The 21,792-nt window shown below is 40.6% G+C and overlaps 1 protein-coding gene across 1 annotated transcript in view; it reads left to right on the top strand.

Annotated features, from left to right (window-relative positions):
* Positions 1-21,792, top strand: part of arl6 (ARF like GTPase 6) — a 66,481-nt gene that overhangs the window by 20,531 nt on the left and 24,158 nt on the right. The window contains exons 3-5 of the mRNA XM_078559783.1: positions 1,829-1,890; positions 6,174-6,242; positions 15,845-15,939. Coding sequence (XP_078415909.1) covers positions 1,829-1,890; positions 6,174-6,242; positions 15,845-15,939 — 226 coding nt within the window. The remainder of the gene's footprint in view (positions 1-1,828; positions 1,891-6,173; positions 6,243-15,844; positions 15,940-21,792) is intronic.

Below are 21,792 nucleotides of genomic sequence, written 5' to 3'. Positions count from 1 at the left end.
GGTGAAGATGAGATCAATATGTTTTTCCCTCTTGCTGGTTCCCTCACCACCTGCTGCAGACCCAGTCTAGCAGCTATGTCATTTAGGACTCGGCCATCTTGGTCAGTAGTGGCGCTACCAAGCCACTCTTGGTGATGGATGTTGAAGTCCCCCACCCAGAGTACATTCTGTGCCCTTGCCACCCTCAGTGCTTCCTCCAAGTGATGTTCAACATGGAGGGCAGTAGGTGGTAATCAGCAGGAGGGCGGTAGGTGGTAATCAGCCGGAGGTTTCCTTGCCCTTTTGAAGCGCAGTCACTGTTCTAATAAATACACCATTGTATATTTACCATTAATGTAATCAATGCCCCAAGATGCTTCACTGGAGCATTATAGAAAATATATTATTGGACTAGAATGTTTTGCCTGATGCCATGAGACTTCATGGGGTCCAGAATCGATGTTGAGGACTCCCAGGGCAACTCCCTCCCGACTGTATACCACTGTGTCACCACCTCTGCTGGGTTTGTCCTGCCGGTGGGACAGAACATATCCAGGGATGGTGATGGTATAGCCTGGGACATTATGTGTAAGGCATGATTCCGTGAGGATGACTATGTCAGGCTTGACTAGTCTGTGAGACAGCTCTCCCAATTTTGGCACTAGCCCCCAGATGTTAGAAAGGAGGACTTTGCAGGGTCGACAGGCTGAGATTGCTGTTGTCGTTTCCAGCACCTAGGTCGATGCCAGGTGACTTTGTAGCAGTTTGCTAGCATTGTAGCGGGTCTGGAGTTACGTGTAAGGATGACAGATTTCCTTCCCTTCAGGGCATTAGTGAACCAGATGGGATTTTCAACAATCGACAATGCTTTTAATTCCAGATTTTCATTGAATTCAAATTCCACCATCTGTCATGGCAGGATTCGAACCCAGGTCTCCAGACAATTACCATGGGTCTCTGGATTAATGATCCAGCGACAATACCACTATGCCATTGCCTCCCCTGTACTTATACCTATATTTTTCTTTAAAATAAAGCTTACTGTCCTTTTAAATGGTTGTTAGTTAAGAAATTAAGATAAAATCTAGGCCCTGAAATTGCACCATGATATGATAACTGATGCAGTCATCTGATATTCCTCATTGTGCTATTTTAGCAGTCATATTAAACCATTTACTTTAAGCATATTAATGCCACTGCAACATTAATTTGCTATTGTCCCATGGCATAATTTCAGGGCCCTGGGAGAATTATTGGCCTAATGATCTAACATTGTTTATTTTTTTGAGTCAATACTGTGCTTGAGTCTGAAGAGGGAGTGCTGGACACCAAATTCACATTTCTCAACTTCAGTTATTTGCTGACCTGAAATTATTTATTGGAACTATATTCTGATTTTGCCAGCATCCCAATTGTGCAGCATCCTTGTCATATGAAGAAAGGCAGTCTTGTATTTAAATAGCATCTCAGGGCATTCCAAGGTGCCTTACAGCGAATGAAGTAATTTTGAAGTGCTGTCACTGTTCTAATAAATATAACATTGTATATTTATATAGTACCTTTTAATGTAATCAATGCCCCAAGGTGCTTCACTGGAACATTATAGAAAATATATTATTTTAAATGGACTAGAATAGAATACAACTAGAGAAACAAAATATTAGAATACCTATTGTAGTTTTGCCTTGTAATGAGATTGTTTTTAAGGGTATGAATTTAAATTACTTGGAATACAATATACAAAAAATGTAAAATGTAAAGCATGACTGCAGGTTTGACCTGTACTCTAACAAGAAAACATCTCCTGGCAGAGTAATATTCTGTGCTGATCTGTGTCATTGTTTTACAGGCTCAAGTACAAGACATTGTTCCAACCATTGGATTCAGCATTGAGAATTTCAAGACATCTGGGTACTATTTTGTTTTCATTACACATTGCACAGTTTGGTTTGGTCTGATAGATAGGAAGAAATAGATCTGTAACTTTTGGATAAGTAAATGGTGACCAAACTTTTGTAGTGTTGGAACCTTGGTGGTTTTCAGATAACTATTTAGCCTTTGGTCCTCCGTTCACCACAACATCTCTGTAACAACTGATTTGCTCAATTGCGATCTCATTTCCACCTTTGCCAGCCCCCCACAAAAACAATCATTTATTCTCTCTAGACCTGGCCATTCCTCTGGTCCAGCCCTCATCTCCGCTCCCTTAAGTCCAAGGGACACAGTCTTAATATGTTGATTGTTAGCCATCCATCACCAGATTTGGCATTACCACATAAAGGAATATCAGGTTCTAAGAAAAAGTGCTCATTATTCCAGGATCACACTGAAATGCAAAGATAACACATGGCTAGCTTTCTCAATTGCAAACCCCTCCTGTCTCCTCCACCCTCACCTCCAAATATAAATGCAAGGAGCACATGGATTTCTTTGTCACTAAGATCGAGACCATTCGATCAGCTGCCTCTGCTGTGTTCCTCCCTTCCCCTACTCTCCCAGATCAAACTTCCTCTAAAGCTAGCCCTGAGCTCGCATCTTTCTCTGGTTTCTCTCCTACCTCCCCTTATGCCCTCTGAGCTCAACTTGTCCATGGTACCCACCCCCTACTCCCTCAGTCTAATATATTTTCTATAATGTTCCAGTGAAGCACCTTGAGGCATTGATTACATTAAAGGTACGATATAAAAATATACAATGTTATATTCTCTCTAAACTGCTGACTACCCAGTTTCCTCTCCTGGTCCTCACACTAGCCAATATTGTTGTGGTTCTGAAGAAGAGTCATATTTGCCTTGAAAAGTTTACTCTGTTTCTCTTGCCACAGATGCTGCCAAACATGCTGAGTTTTTCCAACATTTGTTTTTTTTGTTAGTGGTTATGTCTTCTAGGTCAGTTTTTTCCCGTCGGCAAGCGGGGGGTAGGGCCCGCTCGCCGACGCACAGTGACGTCGGGCAGGCGTCCCAATGTCACCGCGCATCATTTATATTGCGCCCCCGCCGCATTGTCAAAGGCCTATTAAGGCCATTTAAAACCTAATTAAATCAATTTAATGAACTGCCCATCCAACCTTAAGGTTGGCGGCAGGCGAAGAGCCCAGGCGGCCTTCACATTTTTCATGAAATCTCATCCATGGGTGGAATGAGGTTTCACGAACTGTTTTAAAATCTAATAAAAATTTATACATTTATTCTTTGACATGTCCAAGATCATGTGATAGTGTCACATGTGGGGACATGTTTTAAAAGTTTAAAAATCCTTTATATAAAAATTTAAGACTAAAACAAATCTCCCTGAGGCACCTCCATGCCTCAGGGAGATCTCAGCACAGGGAACCACTCAGGGAAACCACCCCCCCTCCCACCTGCACAGGGAGCGCTCACCGCTTCCAGGTGCACGTCACGATGGGCATGCCTTAATTTGCCCACCCACATAAAATGGCGGTGCGGACCTGATCAGGGGCGCCGATCGGGTTCGCGCCCGCCCCCATACAACGCCACCCCCAACGACGGGAAATTTCTGGCCATGGTATTTTCTTTCTCTTCTTTTTAAACCTGCTGTTATCACTCCTCTCCTCAAAAAAAACAACCTTTGGCCCCACTTTCCTTGCAAACTACCACCCTATCTCCAACTTCCCTCTCCTCTCCAAAGCCCTTGAACATTCTGTCACTTCCCAAATCCATCCCCATCTTTCCCGGGACTCCATGTTTGAATCCCTCCAGTCAGATCTCCGCCCCTGTCATAGTACTGAAACAGCTCTTATCAAAGCCATAAATGACATCCGGTGTAATTGTGACAAAGGTAAACTTGCCGTCTCTATCCTTCTCGACCTGTCTGCATGCATTGACCTGGTTGACCACACCATCCTACTCCCAAGATTTTCCCTCTGTCCTGCTTGAACCGTCCTACCCACCCCGGACCCATCATCTCACCCTCCCCCCCCCAACCCATCCTACCAAACCCCACCCCATCTTACCCACTTACCTTATACACTAACCTTCTACCTGACTTCTCAAAGTGTAGTTAAACACAGGGACCTTAAAATCTACCCGGTTTACAGCAGCTAGTGTCATAAAGAGGGTGCATTGCTTCACTTGCCCTGTTGCTGCTGCTCTGCACTGGAAGGCATCGAGAACCAAGTACGTTGCACATTTCTCACCAGGCTCAGGTCGGAAGAGCAGACGAGAAATATGCCGCTCCTGACTTGGGTAAGTAAGAAGGAGCAGAGTGGCAATCTGATGATGATCAGGCACTTAAGTGGCCAGCGGCGGGCCTTCTCCAGGATTAAGGACCTGGGGGACGGAAATTTCATCCCCTGAGAGTTGCTCTCCAACTAGCGGTCGCCAGCTATCCAATGCAGGCAACGCCAACAGGAACGGTAGCAGCTGGTGGCAGTGTACCCACCTGAGGTCCAGGATCAGTGAGTTTCTGCAGTGCAGCTTGTAGATGGTGCACACTGCTGCTACTGTTTGTTGGTGGTGGAGGGAGTGAATGTGTGTGGAAGATGTGCCAATCAAGCGGGCTGCTTTGCCCTGGATGGTGTCAAGTTTCTTGAGTGTTTTTGGAGCTGCACTCATCCAGGCAAGTGGAGAGTATTCCATCACACTCCTGGCTTGTGCCTTGTAGATGGTGGATAGGCTTTGGGAAGTAGGAGGTGAGTTACTCGCCGCAGGATTCCTAGCCTCTGACCTGCTCTTGTAGCCACAGTATTTATATGGCTAGTCCAGTTCTGTTTCTGGTCAATGGTAACTCCCAGGATGTTGATAGTGGGGGATTCAGGGGTGGTAATGTCATTGAATGTCAAGGGGTGATTGTTAGATTCTGTCTCGTTGGAGATGGTCATTACCTGGCACTTGTGTGGCGTGAATGTTACTTGCCAATTGTCAGCCCAAACCTGGATATTGTCCAGATCTTGCTGCATATGGACATGGACATGGACTGCTTCAATATCTGAGGAGTTACGAATGATGATGAACATTATGCAATCATCAGCAAGCATCCTCACTTCTGACCTTATGATGGAAGGAAGGTCATTGATGAAGCAGCTGAAGATGGTTGGGCCTAGGATACTACCCTGAGGAACTCCTCAGTTCCAGGGCATCACTGCGGGTGATTGACCTCCAACAACCACAGTCATCTTCCTTTGTGCTGGGTATGACTCCAACCAGTGAAGAGTTTCCTCCCAATTCCCATTGACTCCAGTTTTGCTCGGGCTCCTTAATGCCACACTCGGTCAAATGCGGCCTTGATGTCAAGGGCTGTCACTCTCACTTCATCTTTCTGATCAGTTAAACTAATGGGAATATAGGATGGTTACTCTTATAAACTTCTGTGTTTTTTTTGTGAATATAATTGTTTATATGCTGATGATTACAAAATAGGATTAATCAAAATTGTTGCTTAGCAATGTACTTTAGCCAAGTTATTGAAATATGCATGTTTTTCCATTTGTGACAAGTACAGAACATGCTGTGGAGGAAAATAAGAGCTTCACCAATTGTTGCATCAATAATCTGAACAAAATTAATAAAATAAGATTAACTCAGCATATTAATGTCTCTCAATATCTCAAATTCTATATGTGGATGATTTTCATTTGCTAGATTTAGCACTCAAACCTTGTTATTCCAAAAACCACAATACCAACATGTTTGTTCTAAGGAAGCCTTCACTTTCTCAACAAGTAAACTCTTTCACTCAATCTAATGGAGTTTCAAAGTTAATTCAGTGAGGGTTGTGATATCAGAGTTTGGTCTAATGGGATGTAACTGAAGTTCTACTGGGTATGCACACATGGAGGTCCATGTGACATCCTCCCTGCACTCTGATTGCTATGGTGTTCCATAGTTCAGTGTTCAGTACAGTTTTAGCATACTTGTTTTCTCTCAACCTGGGTAAGTGGCATTTATACCAGTAGAGAGAGTATGTGAAATCAGGTGCCTGCTAGCAATGTTAAAAGAAGAATGCTTACTTGTCCCTCTATCTGCTACTTAAGCAAAGCACTAACCTAGTTTAAATTTGTATGTTAAGCATTTGTCATTAATATTGCCAACATTAATTTCTAGGTCTACTTGGACATACAGAAAATGCACTTGTGTGTACATCTCCATAGCTTAGTTTGGGGAATTGAGCATTATTTTTAGTTTGCAAATTTGTCAGACATCTGTTTAATGCTTTTCCTCCTATTTCTTCTCCAGTCTCTCCTTCACAGTGTTTGATATGTCTGGCCAGGGAAGATATCGAAACCTATGGGAACACTATTATAAGTAAGTGCTGGGTACAAAAAAATGCAATTGGTTACTAGAAAAATTGTTACTTTTGCATAACCCATAACCACAAGAGGTTGAAACCAATGACAAAACTTGTAATTCCATAATTGTTCAAAACATCATGTAACTTTGTTTCCTATAAGAGTTCAAAAGACAAAATACAACTCAGAACTAAATCAGTATGAAATATTTGTAATTTCAGTTAGGGATATTCAAACAAAATCATCAGAATAAACTGAAACCACAATCTAAGTGCTAGATTGATCTGTTCAATTTTTTTTTTTAAATTCCAATATCAGACTGAATGGTCATTTGTTTTTTGCATTGATGTTGGTTATGAGATCCATGATTGTCCTTGTCAACATCAGGATTGTGTTGCAGCTGTGAAATGTGGGAGCTCCTGGACGCCAACACAATCCACGTGTCTGCAGAAAATGTAAGCAGCTAGAGGAATTCCGGATCAGGATTATTGATCTGGAAGCCAAACTGCAGATACTGCGCAACATGAGGGAGGGGGAGAAATACCAGGACACTTTGTACCAGAAAACGGTCACACCTCTCAGAATAGGGTCGTCTGTTTTGGTAAGCAGTGAGGGACAGGAGGGTGTGACCATGAGTGAGGCAAGTAAAGGGACCAGGCAGACAGTAGCGAAGGAGCCTCCGACTTTGCAGCTGTCAAACAGGCCTGTGTGGATGAAAGCGAAGTCTGCAGGGTGAATGAGCAGATTGGCCATGGCACCATGGTACAGGAAGCCATTCCAAAGGGGAGGAGGGGGAGCAGAAAGGATGTAGTGGTAGTGGGGATAGTATATTCAGGGGGATAGATATTACTCTCTGCAGCCGAGAGTGAGAATCCAGAAGGCTGTGTTGCCTACCCAGTACCAGGGTTTGGGATAGCTGCTCAGGGCTGGAGAGGAACTTGCAGTGAGAGGGGAGGAACCAGTTGTTGTGGTCCATGTAGGTACCAACAGCGTAGTTAGAACTAGGAAAGAGATTCTGTATCAAGAGTATAAGGAGCTAGGCACTAAATTAAAAAGTAGAACCTCAAAAGTAATAATCCCTGGTTTATTACCTGAGCCATGTACAAATTGTCATAGGGTAAATAAAATTAGAAAGATGAATGAGTGGCTCAAAGACTGATGTGGGAGAAATGAGTTCCATTTCATGGGGCAAAGTGGGGGCTGAACCACTGGGACGGTCTACACCTGAACCTTGCTGGGACCAGTGTTCTCGCGAGCTGTACAACTAGGGAAGTAGAGAGGGTTTGGCAGGAGGATGAGAACCTGAGCAGGGAGACAGAGGAGAGGGAAACAAGGATAGAAACGAAAGACAGAAAAGTAAGAAGCAAAAGTGGAAGGCAGAAAAAACAAGGGTGGAAAACAAATGGGATCATAGTGCAAAATAAAGCTAAGATGACTAACAAGGTTAAAAAGACAAATCTAAAGGCATTGTATCTTAATGCGCGGAGCATTCGCAATAAGGTACATGAATTAACAGAGCAAAAAGATATAAATGGTTATGATATAGTTGCAATTACGGAGACATGGCTACAGGATGACCAAGGATGGGAACTGAACATGCAGGGGTATTCAATATTTAGGAAGGACAGACAAATAGGGAAAGGAGATGGGGTAGCACTGGTAATAAAGGAGGAAATCAATGCAATAGTGAGGAAGGATATTGGCTCGGAAAATCATGATATGGAATCTGTTTGGGTGGAGATAAGAAACATCAAGGGGCAGCAAACGTTGGTGGGGGTTGTCTATAGGCCCCCAAACAATAACAGAGATGTAAGGGAAGGCATTAAACAGGAAATTAGAGATGCATGCAGTAAGGGTACAACTGTAATCATGGGTGACTTTAATCTACATATAGATTGGACAAACCAAACTAGCAATAATACTGTGGAGGAGGATTTCCTGTAGTGTATACATGATGTTCTTTTAGACCAATTCGTTGAGGAACCAACTAGAGAGCAGGCTATCCTAGACTGGGCATTGTGCAATGAGAAAGGATTAATTAACAACCTTGTTGTGCAGAGTCCCTTGTGGAAAAGCAACCATAAAATAATAGAATCATCCATTAAGATGGAGAGTGAAGAAGTTGAATCCGAAGCTAGGGTCCTGAATCTAAATAAAGGGAACTACGAGAGTATGAGGCGAGAGTTGGCAATGATGGATTGGGGAGCCTTAACTAAAAGGGTTTACAATGGATAGGCAATGGCAAATATTTAAGGAACATGTGCATGAATTACAACAATTATTCATTCCTGCCGGCGCAAAAATAAAACAGGAAAGGTGGCTCAACCATGGATTACAAAAGAAATTAGGGATAGTGTTAGATCCAAAGAGGAGACATATAAAATTGCCAGAAAAAGCAGCAAGCCTGATGATTGGGAGCAGTTTAGAATTCAGCAAAAGTGGACAAAAAGATTGACTTGCAGGGAACATAAAAACTGACTGTAAAAGCTTCTATAAACATGTGAAGAGAAAAAGACTAGCAAGGACAATTGTAGGTCCCTCACAGTCAGAAACGGGGGAAATTATAAGGGGGAACAAAGAAATGGCAGAAGAATTGAACACATATTTTAGTTCTATCTTCACAAAAGAGGACACAGATAATTTCTCAGAAATGCTAGGGAACCAAGGGTTTAGTGAGAGGGAGGAATTGAAGAAAATCAGTATTAGTAAAAAAGGAGAAATTAATGGGGTTAAAGGTTGAAAAATCCCCAGGGCCTGATAATCTACATCCCAGAGTACTAAAGGAAGTGCCCCTGGAAATATTGATCATCTTCCAAAATTCTATAGACTCTGGAGCAGTTCCAACAGATTGGAGGGTGGCAAATGTAACCCCACTATTTAAAAAAGGAGGGAGAGAAAAAACAGAATTACAGACCAGTTAATCTAACATCAGTAGTGGGGAAAATGCTAGAGTGTATTATAAAAGATGTGGTAACAGAGTACTTGGAAAGCATTAACAGGATTAGACAAAGTCAGTGTGTGTTTATGAAAGGGAAATCATGCTTGACTAATCTACTGGAGTTTTTTGAGGATGTAACTAGTAGAATAGATAAGGGAGAACCAGTGGATTTGTGTATTTGGATTTCAAGAAGGCTTTTGGTAAGGTCCCACATAAGAGGCTACTGGGCAAAATTAAAGCACATGGGATCAGGGGTAATATACTGGCATGGATTGAGAATTGTTTGACAGACCGGAAACAGAATGTGGGAATAAATGGATCTTTTTCCGGATGGCAGGCAGTGACTAGTGGTGTACCACAGGGATCAGTGCTTGAGCCCCAGCTATTCACGATGTATATAAATGACTTGGATGAAGAAACCAAATGCAATATTTCCAAGTTTGCTGATGACACAAAACTGGGTGGGGTTGTGAGGAGGATGCAAGAAGGCTTCAGGGCAATTTAGACAAGTTGTGTGCATGGGCAAACACATGGCAGATGCAGTATAACGTGGATAAATGTGAAGTTACACGCTTCAGTGTGAAAAACATAAAGGCAGAGTATTATTTAAATGGTGATATATTGGGAAATGTGGATGTACAAAGGGATCTGGGTGTCCTTGTACACCAGTCAATGAAAGTAAACAGGCAGGTGCAGCAAGCAATTAGGAAGGCAAATGGTTTGCTGGCCTTCACTGCAAGAGGATTTGAGTTCAGAAGTAGGGATGTCTTACTGCAGTTATACAAGGCCTAGGTGAGACCACACCTGGAGTATTGCATGCAGTTTTGGTCTCCCTACCTAAGAAAGGATATACTTGCCATAGAGGGAATGCAGCGAAGGTTCACTAGCCTGATACTGGGGATGGCAGGACTGTCCTATGAGGAGAGATTGGTTCGACTGGGCTTGTATTCATTCACGTTCAGAAGAATGAGAGGGGATCTGATTGAAATGTATAAAATTCTAACAGGGCTAGACAGACTAGATGCAGGGAAGATGTTCCCCTGGCTGGGGAGTCTAGGACCAGGGGCCACAGTCTCAGGATACGAGCAGGCCATTTAGGACGGAGATAAGGAAAAACTTCTTCACTCAGAGGGTGGTCAACCTGTGGAATTGTCTGCCACAGAAGGCTGTGGAGACCGGGTCACTAAGTATATTCAAGAAAGAAATTGATAGATTTTGGATATTAGGGGCATCAAGGGGTATGGAAAGAAAGTGGAAATATGGCATTGAAATAGAGGATCAGCCATGATCATATTGTATGGCGGAGCAGGCTCGAAGGGCCAAATTACCTACTCCTGCTCCTAGTTTCTATGTTTTAAAATAAATAGTGATGGCAAGGGATCAACTTTGGGAAGGTGTGCTAAATCAATGAGTAGAGACAAGGCAAGAGAGAAAGGCATTAATATGGTAAATGATAAACACTGTGACAGGAAGGGACAGAGAGTACAAATCTAAAGATAAATCAACAGATAAGGCCAGAGGTTACAAAAGTAATGAAAGGACAAAACTAAAGGCTCTATATCTGAATGCACATAACATTCGAAACAAAACAGATGAACTGAGAGCGCAAATAGAAATAAATAAGTGCGATCTGTTGACTATTACAAAAACATGGCTGTGGGACGGCATGGATTGGGACCTGAAAATGGAATGGGTACTTGACATTTAGAAAGGACAGGAAGATAGAAAAGGTGGCGGGGTGGCTCTGTTAATTAATGATGATATTAGCAAGATGAAGAATGATGAAGGCAAGAAGTCAATTATGAGAATGGTGTCCAGGCCCCCTAACAGTAACCACACGGTAGGATGAGCTATAAAGGAAGAAATAATGGGAGCTTGTCAGAAAGGTACGGCGATAATCATGGGGAATTTTAGCTTGCATATAGACTGGAAAAATAAGATGGGCAAAGGTAGCCACGATGAGGAATTCATATAATGATTTTGGGATAGTTTCTTAGAATAGCACATCCTGGCGCCAACCAGAGAGCAGATTATACTAGACCTGGTATTGGTGCAACCAGATAGGATTAACTAATGACCTCACTTTAAAGGCACCCCAAAGTAGCAGCGATCATAATATGATTGAATTTTACATTCAGTTTGAGGGAGGGAAGAATGGGTTCAAGATCTTAAACCTAAAGAAGGGCAATTATGGGGGCATGAAAGTGGAGCTAGCCAAAGTGAACTGGCAAATGAGGTTAAGGAGTAGGTCAATAGAGATGCAGTGGCAAACATTTAAGGGGATATTTCAGAATGCACTGAATAGTTACATTCCAATAAGAAAGAAAAGTTCCAAGGGGAGGACTCAACCATCCATGGTTAACTAAAAAAACTGAAGTGTCAAACTTAGAGAAAAAGCATATAATTGCTCAAAGGTGGGTGGCAAATCAGTAGATTGGACAGAATGTAAAAACAGAAAAGAATGACTAGAAGATTAATAAGGAGGGAAAAATTAAGAGTACAAGAAAAAGCTAGCTAGAAATAGAAAGACAGTAAGAGTTTCTATAGATATTTTTAAAAGAAAAGAGTTAAAGTGTGCGTTGGTCCTGTACAAGTTGAGTCTGGGGAATTAATAATGGAAAATAAGGAGATGGCAGATGAATTGAACAGGTATTTTTCATCAGTCTTCACTACAGAGGACACAAGTAACATCTGAGATATAGCTGTAAATCAGGAAATGGAAGGGAGGGAAGAACTCAGGAAAATTACAAATACTAGGCAAGTGGTTCTGAGCAAATTGTTACAGGCTGACAAGTCCCTGAGTCTGATGGACTTCACCCTAGGATCTTAAAAGAAGTGGCTAGTGAGATAGTTGATGTATTGGTTTTAATTTTCCAAAATTCCCTGGATTCGGGGAAGGCTCCATTTGATTGTAAAATAGCTAATGTAACTCCTTTATACAAAAAGGGAGGGAGACAAAAGCAGGAAACCACAGGCCAGTTAGCTTAACATCTGTCATAGAGAAAATATTAGAAGCTATTCTTAAATATGTTATAGCAAGGCACTTTGATAAATTCAAGGTAATCAGGCAAAGTTAACAAGTTTTGTGAGAGGAAAATCATGTTTAACCAATTTATTAGAGATCTTTGAAGGAGTCATGTGTACTGTGGATAAAGGAGAACTGGTGGATGTACTGTACTTAAATTTCTAGAAGGCATTTGATAAGGTGCCACATCAAAGGTTATTGCGGAAAATAAAAGAACACGGTGTAAGGGATAACATATTGGCATGGATAGAAGATTGGCTAGCTAACAGGAAACATTAGGCATAAATGAGTCATTTTCTGGTTGGCAAGATGTAACAAATGAGTGGTGTGTCACTGGGATTAGTGCTGGGGCCTCAACTTTGTACAATTTATGTAAATGACTTGGATGAAGGGACCAAAGGTATGGTCGCTAAATTTGCTGATGACACAAAGATAGGTCAGAATGTAAGTTGTGAAGAGGACATAAGGAGGCTACAAAGGGACATAGATAGGTTAAGTGAGTGGGCAAAGATCTGGCAAATGGAGTACAATGTGGGAAAATGTGAAATTGCCCATTTTGGCAGAAATAATAAAAAAGAAGCTTATTATCTAAATGATGAGAGATTGCAGAATTCTCATGCAGAGGGATTTGGATGTCATAGTGTAAGAATCATTAAAGGTTAGTATGCAGCAAGTAATTAGGAAAGCTAATAGAATGTTATCATTTATTGCGAGGGGAATTCAATACAGAAGTAAGGAGGTTGTGCTTCAGTTATACAGGACATTGATGACACCGCATCTGGAGTACTGTGTACAGTATTGGTCTCCTTATGTAAGGAAGGTTGTAAATGAATTGGAAGCAATTCAGAGAAGTTCTACTAGACTAATACCTGGAATTGGCAGGTTGTCTTATGAGGAAAGGCTAGGCTTGTGTCTGCAGGAGTTTAGAAGAGTAAGAGGCAACTTTATTGAAACGTATAAGTTCCTGAGGGGTCTTGACAAGGTGGATGTGGAAAGAATGTTTCCTCTTGTGGGATAATCTAGAACTAGGGGTTGAGAAGTACACAGTCGCCCATGTAAAATAGAAATGAGGAGAATTTATTCTGAGGGTCATGAGTCTTTGGAGCTCTCTTCCTCAAAAGGTGTTGGAAGCAGTGACTTTGAATATTTTTTAAGGCAGAGCTAGATAGATTCTTGATAAGCAAGGAGGTGAAAGGTTATCAGGGGTTGGCAGGAATGTGGAATTGAGATTGCAATCGGATCAGCCATGACCTTATTGAATGGTTAGTTGGGCCTGTTCCTAATTTGTATGTTTGTATGTATGGGGATTGTCTATGAGTTGGAGAAGAGGGACTGTGATATTTATCTTTAGCTACTGATTGCAGATTTAAACATTGGCTTATAAAAAGCTTACGCAAGAGAACAGGTACCCACTTTGCACTGTAGATCCAATTCAGTTAGAATTGAATTTGATCTGTCTCAGCCTTTGCCTGAATTATGAGCATTGATCAAGCTGTATCCAATTAGTACCAGACCAATGAGTCAGTTTGTGTTTCAAAATTAGAAATATATTGTAATTCACATGGACGTATTCCAATCTAATTGAAACCACTTTCTTTCAAAATTGATTTAAGTTTATCTGAAGGTAAAAGCATTTACTCCAATTTAAAAGCTGTGTAAATATTTTTTCATTTTAGAACGGTAATTCATTTCAAATGACCTTTAAATGTCTAACATGTAAGTGAAGCTTAAAAAAGTACTTTTTTAATTTTATCTGAACAGAATTTTAAAAACATGAAAACAGTGCAAGAAATGAGTTCACCCATCTTATGGCTTAAGAAAAAACTTAGTCATGTTTTCAAACATATGGCATTTTCAAAGAGACTGTTCATACTTAGCAGGAGCTGTGAAACTGATTGGATCCATTATTGACATATTAATTGAACAGTGCAAAGTGACATTAGTCTCCATCCATTAATAAAGTAATAGTTTGTTGTAAGTTTGAACGTGTGACTGAGCATTTTTGCAAGACCCTTGGTTATGTTGCAAGCTCATAAATCAGCTCCAAAAATCTATGCCATGATATTACATAATTTGATTAGGTCTATTGTAGTAATATAAATTATCTCATGATCAGTATCTATAAGACACGCTGTCTCGTTAATGTAACATCCTTATTGAAGAATTGAGCAGCTTTCCGATTCAGTTGCTAAAACAACTCAAATTTACAGTACAGAAATCAACAAAATTTGTGGTTAGAAGATGAGAATTGAAAAAGTTGACAATACAACTGATCTAGAATTTATCTGAATGTAAGTATTACCCAGTAGCGATCAATGTAATGCTTAGATACAATTTCCAGAAGAAGCTGTTCAGTTAATGATAGAGTTATAAAGTCATTTATGACATAGATGGAGGTCATTTGGCCAACTGATGCTGGCTCCCTGCAGAGCAATCCAGTCAGTCCCGCTCCCCCACTCGATTGCTGTAGCCCCGCAAGTTTATTTCCTTCAAGTGCCCATCCAGTTTCCTTTTCAAATAACTATTTCCACTTCCACCACCCTCATGGGCAGCGAGTTCCAGATCGCCACCACCCGTTATATAAAAAAACTCTTCCTCACATTTTCCCTGCATATGCTGCCCAAAATCCTAAATCAGTGAGCCCTAGTCCTTATACCATTTTCTATCCAAAAATACACCTGTGCAACCACAGTACTTTTTCACAGTAAGTTTTATAGGCGTGTTAGTGAATTAACTTTTAAGGTTTATGCATAAGTTACGAACATATAAGAAACGATTCTTGTATGGTGGGTAATGTGCACAAAAATTCTGTTTCCTGCCTGGAGTAAAGAGAGTTTAAAATGCATCTTAAAAAAAGTAATTAATATTCCTGTGCATTGCTGCCTTTGGTTAACTTGTCAACTGGTAATTTCCAAAACCAGAAATAACAGCTTTATGTAACTCAGCCCACGTACCACTTCTGCCAAGATAAATGCTTTAAGCTGATTTAAATAACTTTAATTATTTTCTGTTTAATTTGCAAACATAAATTTTCACTATCAGTACATTACTTAATTCAGTCACAAAATATAGGGGAATAATTTGTATTTGCATTGCGGCTTTAACGTCCTCAGCACTCTAAAGCCAGTGGGCTCTGGTCACTGTTGTTTGATAAGCAAATGTGACAATCAATATACACAGAGGTCCCACAAACAGCAATGGCAAAAATGATCAGTTTATCTGTCTTTTATGGTGTTGGTTGACAGTGTTGGTTGGCTAGGGTATCAGGAGACTACCATGTCCTTCTTCAAATAGAAAAGGATTTTTAACAGCCACCTGAGCGGGCAAATTAACATCTCATTCCAAAAGGTGAAAGTGCTGTCACTGGGAAGTTAATGTAGAGAAAAAATTACCAGCTGCTTTATTTAGCTTGAAGAGGAATGGATATTGATTACTCCAAATGTCATCGCTATTAAAAAATTATAGTATTGTGTGTTTATGTTGTATCGAGTCGTTAAAAGTGAGGTGAACTAATTTTGGCCAACCATTCTAAAATGGTAATGTATACAATATGTGCTGGCTACTACATGCACAATATTCATACAGCATGTCTAAAGTGATGCAGTCTTAATGGTGCAGCTGCATACAGTGTAATATCTCTTCATGGTCACTTCAGGGAAGGCCAGGCCATCATTTTTGTTATTGATAGCAGTGACAAGTTGAGGATGGTGGTTGCCAAAGAAGAGCTTGACACACTTCTTAATCATCCAGGTAGGATCATTTATCTTTGTTTCTGTTTCATTTTATCTTTAAGAAACATTAATTCATCTTCCTCCGACAGCTATAAAAATAGACAAAAGTGGTGGTTTACCTAGTAAAAGCTGGCAAGTCTCTTTTAAAAAAAATATTGATAATTGTTGTAGTGTTCAGGGGAAGGTGTGAATATATTATTGAAGCTTTCATGAGCATTCCGGTTGTAACACAAAGTGTCTAATAAGTTGCATAATTCTGCCTGTGGCAAAGATTATTCTGGCAACTGAAAAGTTTTTGCTCACCGCTGAGCTAAATGCTAAAGCTGGCTGAACAACTTTTGAATATGTTGTTAATTATAATTATTACTTGGAGTAAAATTCCATCAATTCTTTTTGAAGGAAGTATGATGTTCCACAACAAATGGTTTTCTTGATCAAAATTATTGTGATAATTTCTCCTTCCTGCTGCTCCAGTTTGATATAGAAATTATTCCTAGGTGAAATGTGTGTTTAGTTAAAATAAGCTCCCAAGGAATGTTTACTTGAGATGACATTTCGAAAGAAGCACTTACATTTTAAAAAATGTTTAATTCTGTTTGATATAGGAGATTTAATAGGTACAGCTGACATGAAGCCATTGCCATAATGTAGCATTGACATTGCTGATAGCAAAAACACCCAAGAATCTTGCCTCCCTGTTTCCTGTTGGGAGGAATGCGCAGTTTGACTAGCCCCACTACTCCACAGGTCACACCATTAGGTTAAGTTTGATTCACTCACCAAATTGGCCAATTGTTTACCTTCTCTACTGTTACCCAGAATAAAAGAGACTTTAACCAGGCTTCTTTCAACAAACAACAAACTTATTTGTTTATTATAAAACCTTCCAAATACAAAAGCAAAGTTTATTAACCTACAGTATGTAACATGAAAGTATACCAGTTACTGTTTCAAGATACCCTGAGACACGCGCACGCACACACGCATGCACCAAATAAAATAAAAAAAGAGGGATTCTGCCAAAGGTTAAAGTCAGTAGTTCAAGGGAAAAGGAAAAGTGGAGGGTGGAGTCCTTGAAATGGTGCCTGGGTTATATGGCTGGTCTCTCAGTGCTGATCTGTGAAACAATCAATGATTCTTGCACTGCTTTTCAAGCGGGCTCGAGGAACACTTGCAGGTACTCAATTCCAGCATGTAGAGCAACTTAGGAGCAGCTTATATTCACTTATGGCTGTGGAATGGCTCTGGACTGCAAAAAGGCTGTTATCTTTTTACAAGCAGTTTGTCGTCCTCCTCAAGCCAAAATCAAAACCAATTTTTGAACACAGTTTCCCAGGCATGTTTTTTTCCCAGAGCCATAAACTACACAGCCCACAGTCCTTTGAACACAGTCTACGAGGGTCTAAAGGTTTCCAGCTTTCTAAAAACTGCTTAATTGTCTGTTCTTGTAAAAGCATGTCTCCTCCAGGAGTAGCTATCCAAGTCCCGCATTAACCCTTAAAGAAACAGTGTCTTTTAAAACACAAGTTCTTCCAGAATGTCCTTAGCCCTTGAAGATGGACCATTTTCTGTGATTAAAGTGGCCGTGACACTTCCCGTCTTGGAAAAATGAAACACCATATTTATATGTGTTTCATTACAAAGTGTAATAAAACATAAACAAAAATACTAAAACACACCTGCATGCTCATCCATTCACTTTTTATACAAAGTTAATACAGTTATTCTCTATCACTTTGGCCTTTAGCAAATTTAAAGCAAAGTTAAATTCTAGACAAAGCATCAGCAATTATATTGTTTTTTCCCCCACATTGTGGACAATCTTTAAGTGATAAAGTTGTAACAGTGGACTCCATCGAAATAGTCTGGCATTCTGTTTTTTTTAATTTGTCCACAAAGGCTAAGGGGTTCTGATCAGCTTAGTCATTGCTCGGGCCATCACACACAAAGGAAAAATTCCTGGAACCTTTTCCTGTAACTGCTCCGTCTCTTTAACCACACTTGGGCTTTGTATAGTTATGAGAGATGCTACTATCTTCACTGTAGCTAAATAGTTTCCCAAGAGCCAATGCCGTCTTCAGGTAGCTTCTAAACAACCCCTACCATCACTGTCCTAGAAATTAGGTCACATTCCTGGTGTACCTGGTACAAAGGTACGGGGCTATACTACCCGCCAATACTGTTTATTAAAACTTTGGCTTTTAATGTGCTTTCTGGGGGAATAGTTGTACCTTTTGTGAGGAACCCGTTTTTTTGGAAAATTTGAAGGACATTAAATTTTGGACATTCTTCCTCCTGAGTTATTTTTATAAGTTTGCAATGTTAATTCTCAGCTGTGAACATACCATTCTCCAAGAAACCACTGGTCAAGATAGATATCCAGTGGAGAACACCTTGTGAGGAAAGAGATACTTATATGTCTAAGTTAACAAAGAACTGCTGATGCCAGGCTAAAGACTCTTGCTGTTTGGTTAAAAAAACACCTGGCCTAAGGAAAGTATCCTTTGAACATCTTAGTCTCTAAAACTATCAGAGAGAGTGAGTGTGGTGTGCCTTAAAAGCAGGCTGTTGGAAAAAGACACTCTCTTTCCCTTTCTCTGCCCTATCTTTGCGTCACATGCGGTCTAAAATGGGTTAAACTTTCCTCAGAAACATCCCATTGGAATAAATCATCTGCATTTTTTGAAAGTCTGCAAAGTTGTGATAAGTAAGAGTCATCAAAGTTTCACCAAAAAAATTAAGTCTGGAAGTACCTTCAGACATTATGACCAGAATTTTGTTAGGTCAACAGCGTCGAGATCTCTCCAAATTTTATCCTTTTAAAAGAAACATTCCCAAACTCCAGCCTCTGCAGGGTACTGTGTTTGTTTTGTCCTGTTTTGTGTTTGTGTGTGAATGTATGGGGGTTCGAATATTTTTTTAAAGAAGGGGAAAATCATTACACTTCAAAATTACAACTCATATGCTGACCAGTTTATTAACTTGTTTTATAAAAAGTAGTTTGTTTTATAATAAAGCAATTTTTTTGTGTTTACTGAAAGAAGCCTGGTTAGAGTTTTTTTATGCTGGAAATAGTGTCAAAGGTAAATAATTAGCAAGTTTTGTGGGAGAATTAAACATTTAAACTATTGTTACAACCTGTGGAGATGCAGGGCTAGAATTAACTGTGCACTCTTCCCATCACAGTCCGTAACACAAAATTGGGGTGTCTCATGGGATTTGAAGCGCGGACAAAGAGTGATTGGATGCAGATTAATAATAATTGTTAAAGGATGAAAAAGCAGATTCCAAGTTTCTGATTCATTGGTAACCGACATGGCTTTGGAAGTTGCTATGACATTTTTAATGATTGAAGATTTAACCCTGACCAGTTTACAAAAAGTACCCAAAGCTAATAAGAAGGCACTTTTTCCATTAGTAGAGGGTTCAATACCAGGGGTCATAAATTTAAGGTAAGAGGTAGAAGGCTAAGAGGGGAGAGGAGAAATTTTTTCACCCAGAGGGTGGTGGGAGTCTGGAACTCACTGCCTGAAAGGGTGGTTGAGTCAGAAACTCTCGTAACATTTAAGAAATATTTAGATATTCACTTGTGTTGCCATAGCCTCCAAGGCTATGGGCCAAGCACTGGAAAATGGGATTAGTGTAGTCAGATCTTTGTTGACTGGAGTGGACATGATGGGCCAAATGGCCTCCTTCTATGCTGTAAACGTCTGAGTCTAAGCTAAGGGAATTGGCAATAAGCTGAAGTTAGAATTAATCGAAGAGGTGAGGAAAACAGACATAGTTGAGATAATAGCGCAGCATTTGAAATTGGAAGGGATACAAGAGAGACCACATTCTCCAGGGGGTGAGTCAATTGAGTTAGCTAGGACTTGGATGCAAATGAAGCAGCTTGAACACGAAAAAGAAATGGAGAAACTTAAACTCGAACAGGAAAGAGCAGAAAGAGAAAGAACATTTAAGCAGCTAGAGCTGGAATTTTAGGCAAGTGAGAAGGAATGAGAAAACAATAGCAGCTTAAAAGGCTGAAATTTAATACAGAGGACCAGGTGTTGGGGAACATTTTGCGGCTGGAAGAACTTATCCCAAGACTCCAGTGGGGAGATGCCGAGGAAGGTTCTGATGATGATAAAACCACGCACAACTCAAAGCCCGGGGGGTGGGGCGGAGATCTTTAAATTTGTACATCTCTCCAAAGTTTGGGGAAAGGGATGTAGAGGCATTTTTTATTTCATTTGAGAAGGTAGCTAAGCAAATGACGTGACCAAAAGAAACTGAACATTGTTCCTGCAAAGTAGTTTAGCAATAAGAGCTCATGAGGTTTATGCATCACTTTCAGAAGAGGTGCCTATGGACTATGATGCAGTAAATAAGGCTATTCTTAGTGCATATGAATTAGTCCCTGAGGCATTCAGGCAAAAGTTTCAAAACATAAAGGAACAGCCCAGGTAGACCTACATTGAATTTGAGATGGTAAAGCAATATTGATTATTGGATATGGGCACTAAAGGTAGAGGCCATGTATGAGACCCTTAGGGAAATAATTCTCCTGGAGGAATTTAAAAATTCATACCCTCTAGTAGTAAGAACTCATGCAGAGAACCAGAAGGTTTCAACAGCAATGGAGATGAGTGATAATTACGAACTTGTCTATAAATCCAAAACAAAAACAGAATTACCTGGAAAAACTCAGCAGGTCTGGCAGCATCAGCGGAGAAGAAAAGAGTTGACGTTTCAAGTCCTCACGACCCTTCAACAGAACTGAGTAATATTAGGAGAGGGGTGAAATATAAGCTGGTTTAAGGTGGGGGGGTGGGGGGAGAATCCTAAACCATTTTCCATCACCCCCACAAACCCAAGGAGGAAAGTGGGAGGGTGAAAGGAAGGCAAGTAGCCAGGGAAGGGAAGGGACAACTGGGAATGTGCTGACATTTCCTCCTTAGACCAGAAAGGAAAGTTCTGAAGGTGGGAGTGACATCCGAAAGCCTAAATGTTTCCATTGTAACAAGGTGGATCACATATGGGAAAAGTGCTGGAAGCTGCGTGGAAAAGCCATGGGACTTACTGGGGCACTTAAGGATGATTCAGGAAAAATAGTGCCAACTGAAAATACAAGTGATTGAGTTGTAATGTTAACTTCAGTTGTGAGTCCAAGTGTGAACGCTGCTGTGAGTACGGGTGAGGTGAACAAGGTACCTGAAAGCTACAGGGAATTCTTGTGAAAAGGAAAAGTAACTCCTTATTCCCCAAGTGAAGTCACGGAGACAGAGCAGTTGCAGGAAAAGGTTTCAGGAATTTTTCCTTCTTGTGTAGTGACCCGAGCAATGGTTAAACAAGTTCCATTGTCAGAAGTAAAATTGGCACCACAAACAGATGTTTGGCTATCTGAAACTTTCTTTGGGGATTTGGTCAATCTGAAGGAAATGTTCAGTAAGTCACCTCTGATTGAGGCTCAGCAAGCCAATCCAGAGTTAAGTAAAGTGGCACAATGAACTCAAACCGAAGCTGAAACAGAAGGGGTTCCGGAATGCTACTATATTAAAAGTGAGATTCTGATGAGCAAGTGGAGACCTCCTCACACACCTGCAGACGAAGAGTGGACAGTGGTTCATCAGGTAGTGGTACTGCCCAAATATCGTCAGGAAATATTAAGGATCGCTCATGAAATTCCAATGGCAGGGCATGTATGTATCCAAAAGGCCCAAGCCCGTTACCAAAATCGAAAGCAGGACACCAGTTTATCATTACTATTATGGATATGATGACTTGATTTCCAGAGGCCATCCCTTAGAGAATGATTACAGCTAAGGTCACAGTAGAGAGGTTAACCCAATTTTTTACTAGATATGGATTGCCAATGGTAATTCAGTCA

This window comes from Cetorhinus maximus, chromosome 16, assembly GCF_964194155.1.
Source record: "Cetorhinus maximus chromosome 16, sCetMax3.hap1.1, whole genome shotgun sequence".
NCBI classification, from domain to species: Eukaryota; Metazoa; Chordata; class Chondrichthyes; order Lamniformes; family Cetorhinidae; genus Cetorhinus; species Cetorhinus maximus.
Note: the sequence above shows the minus strand (reverse complement) of the source record. Positions and strands in the feature narration are given on the sequence as shown.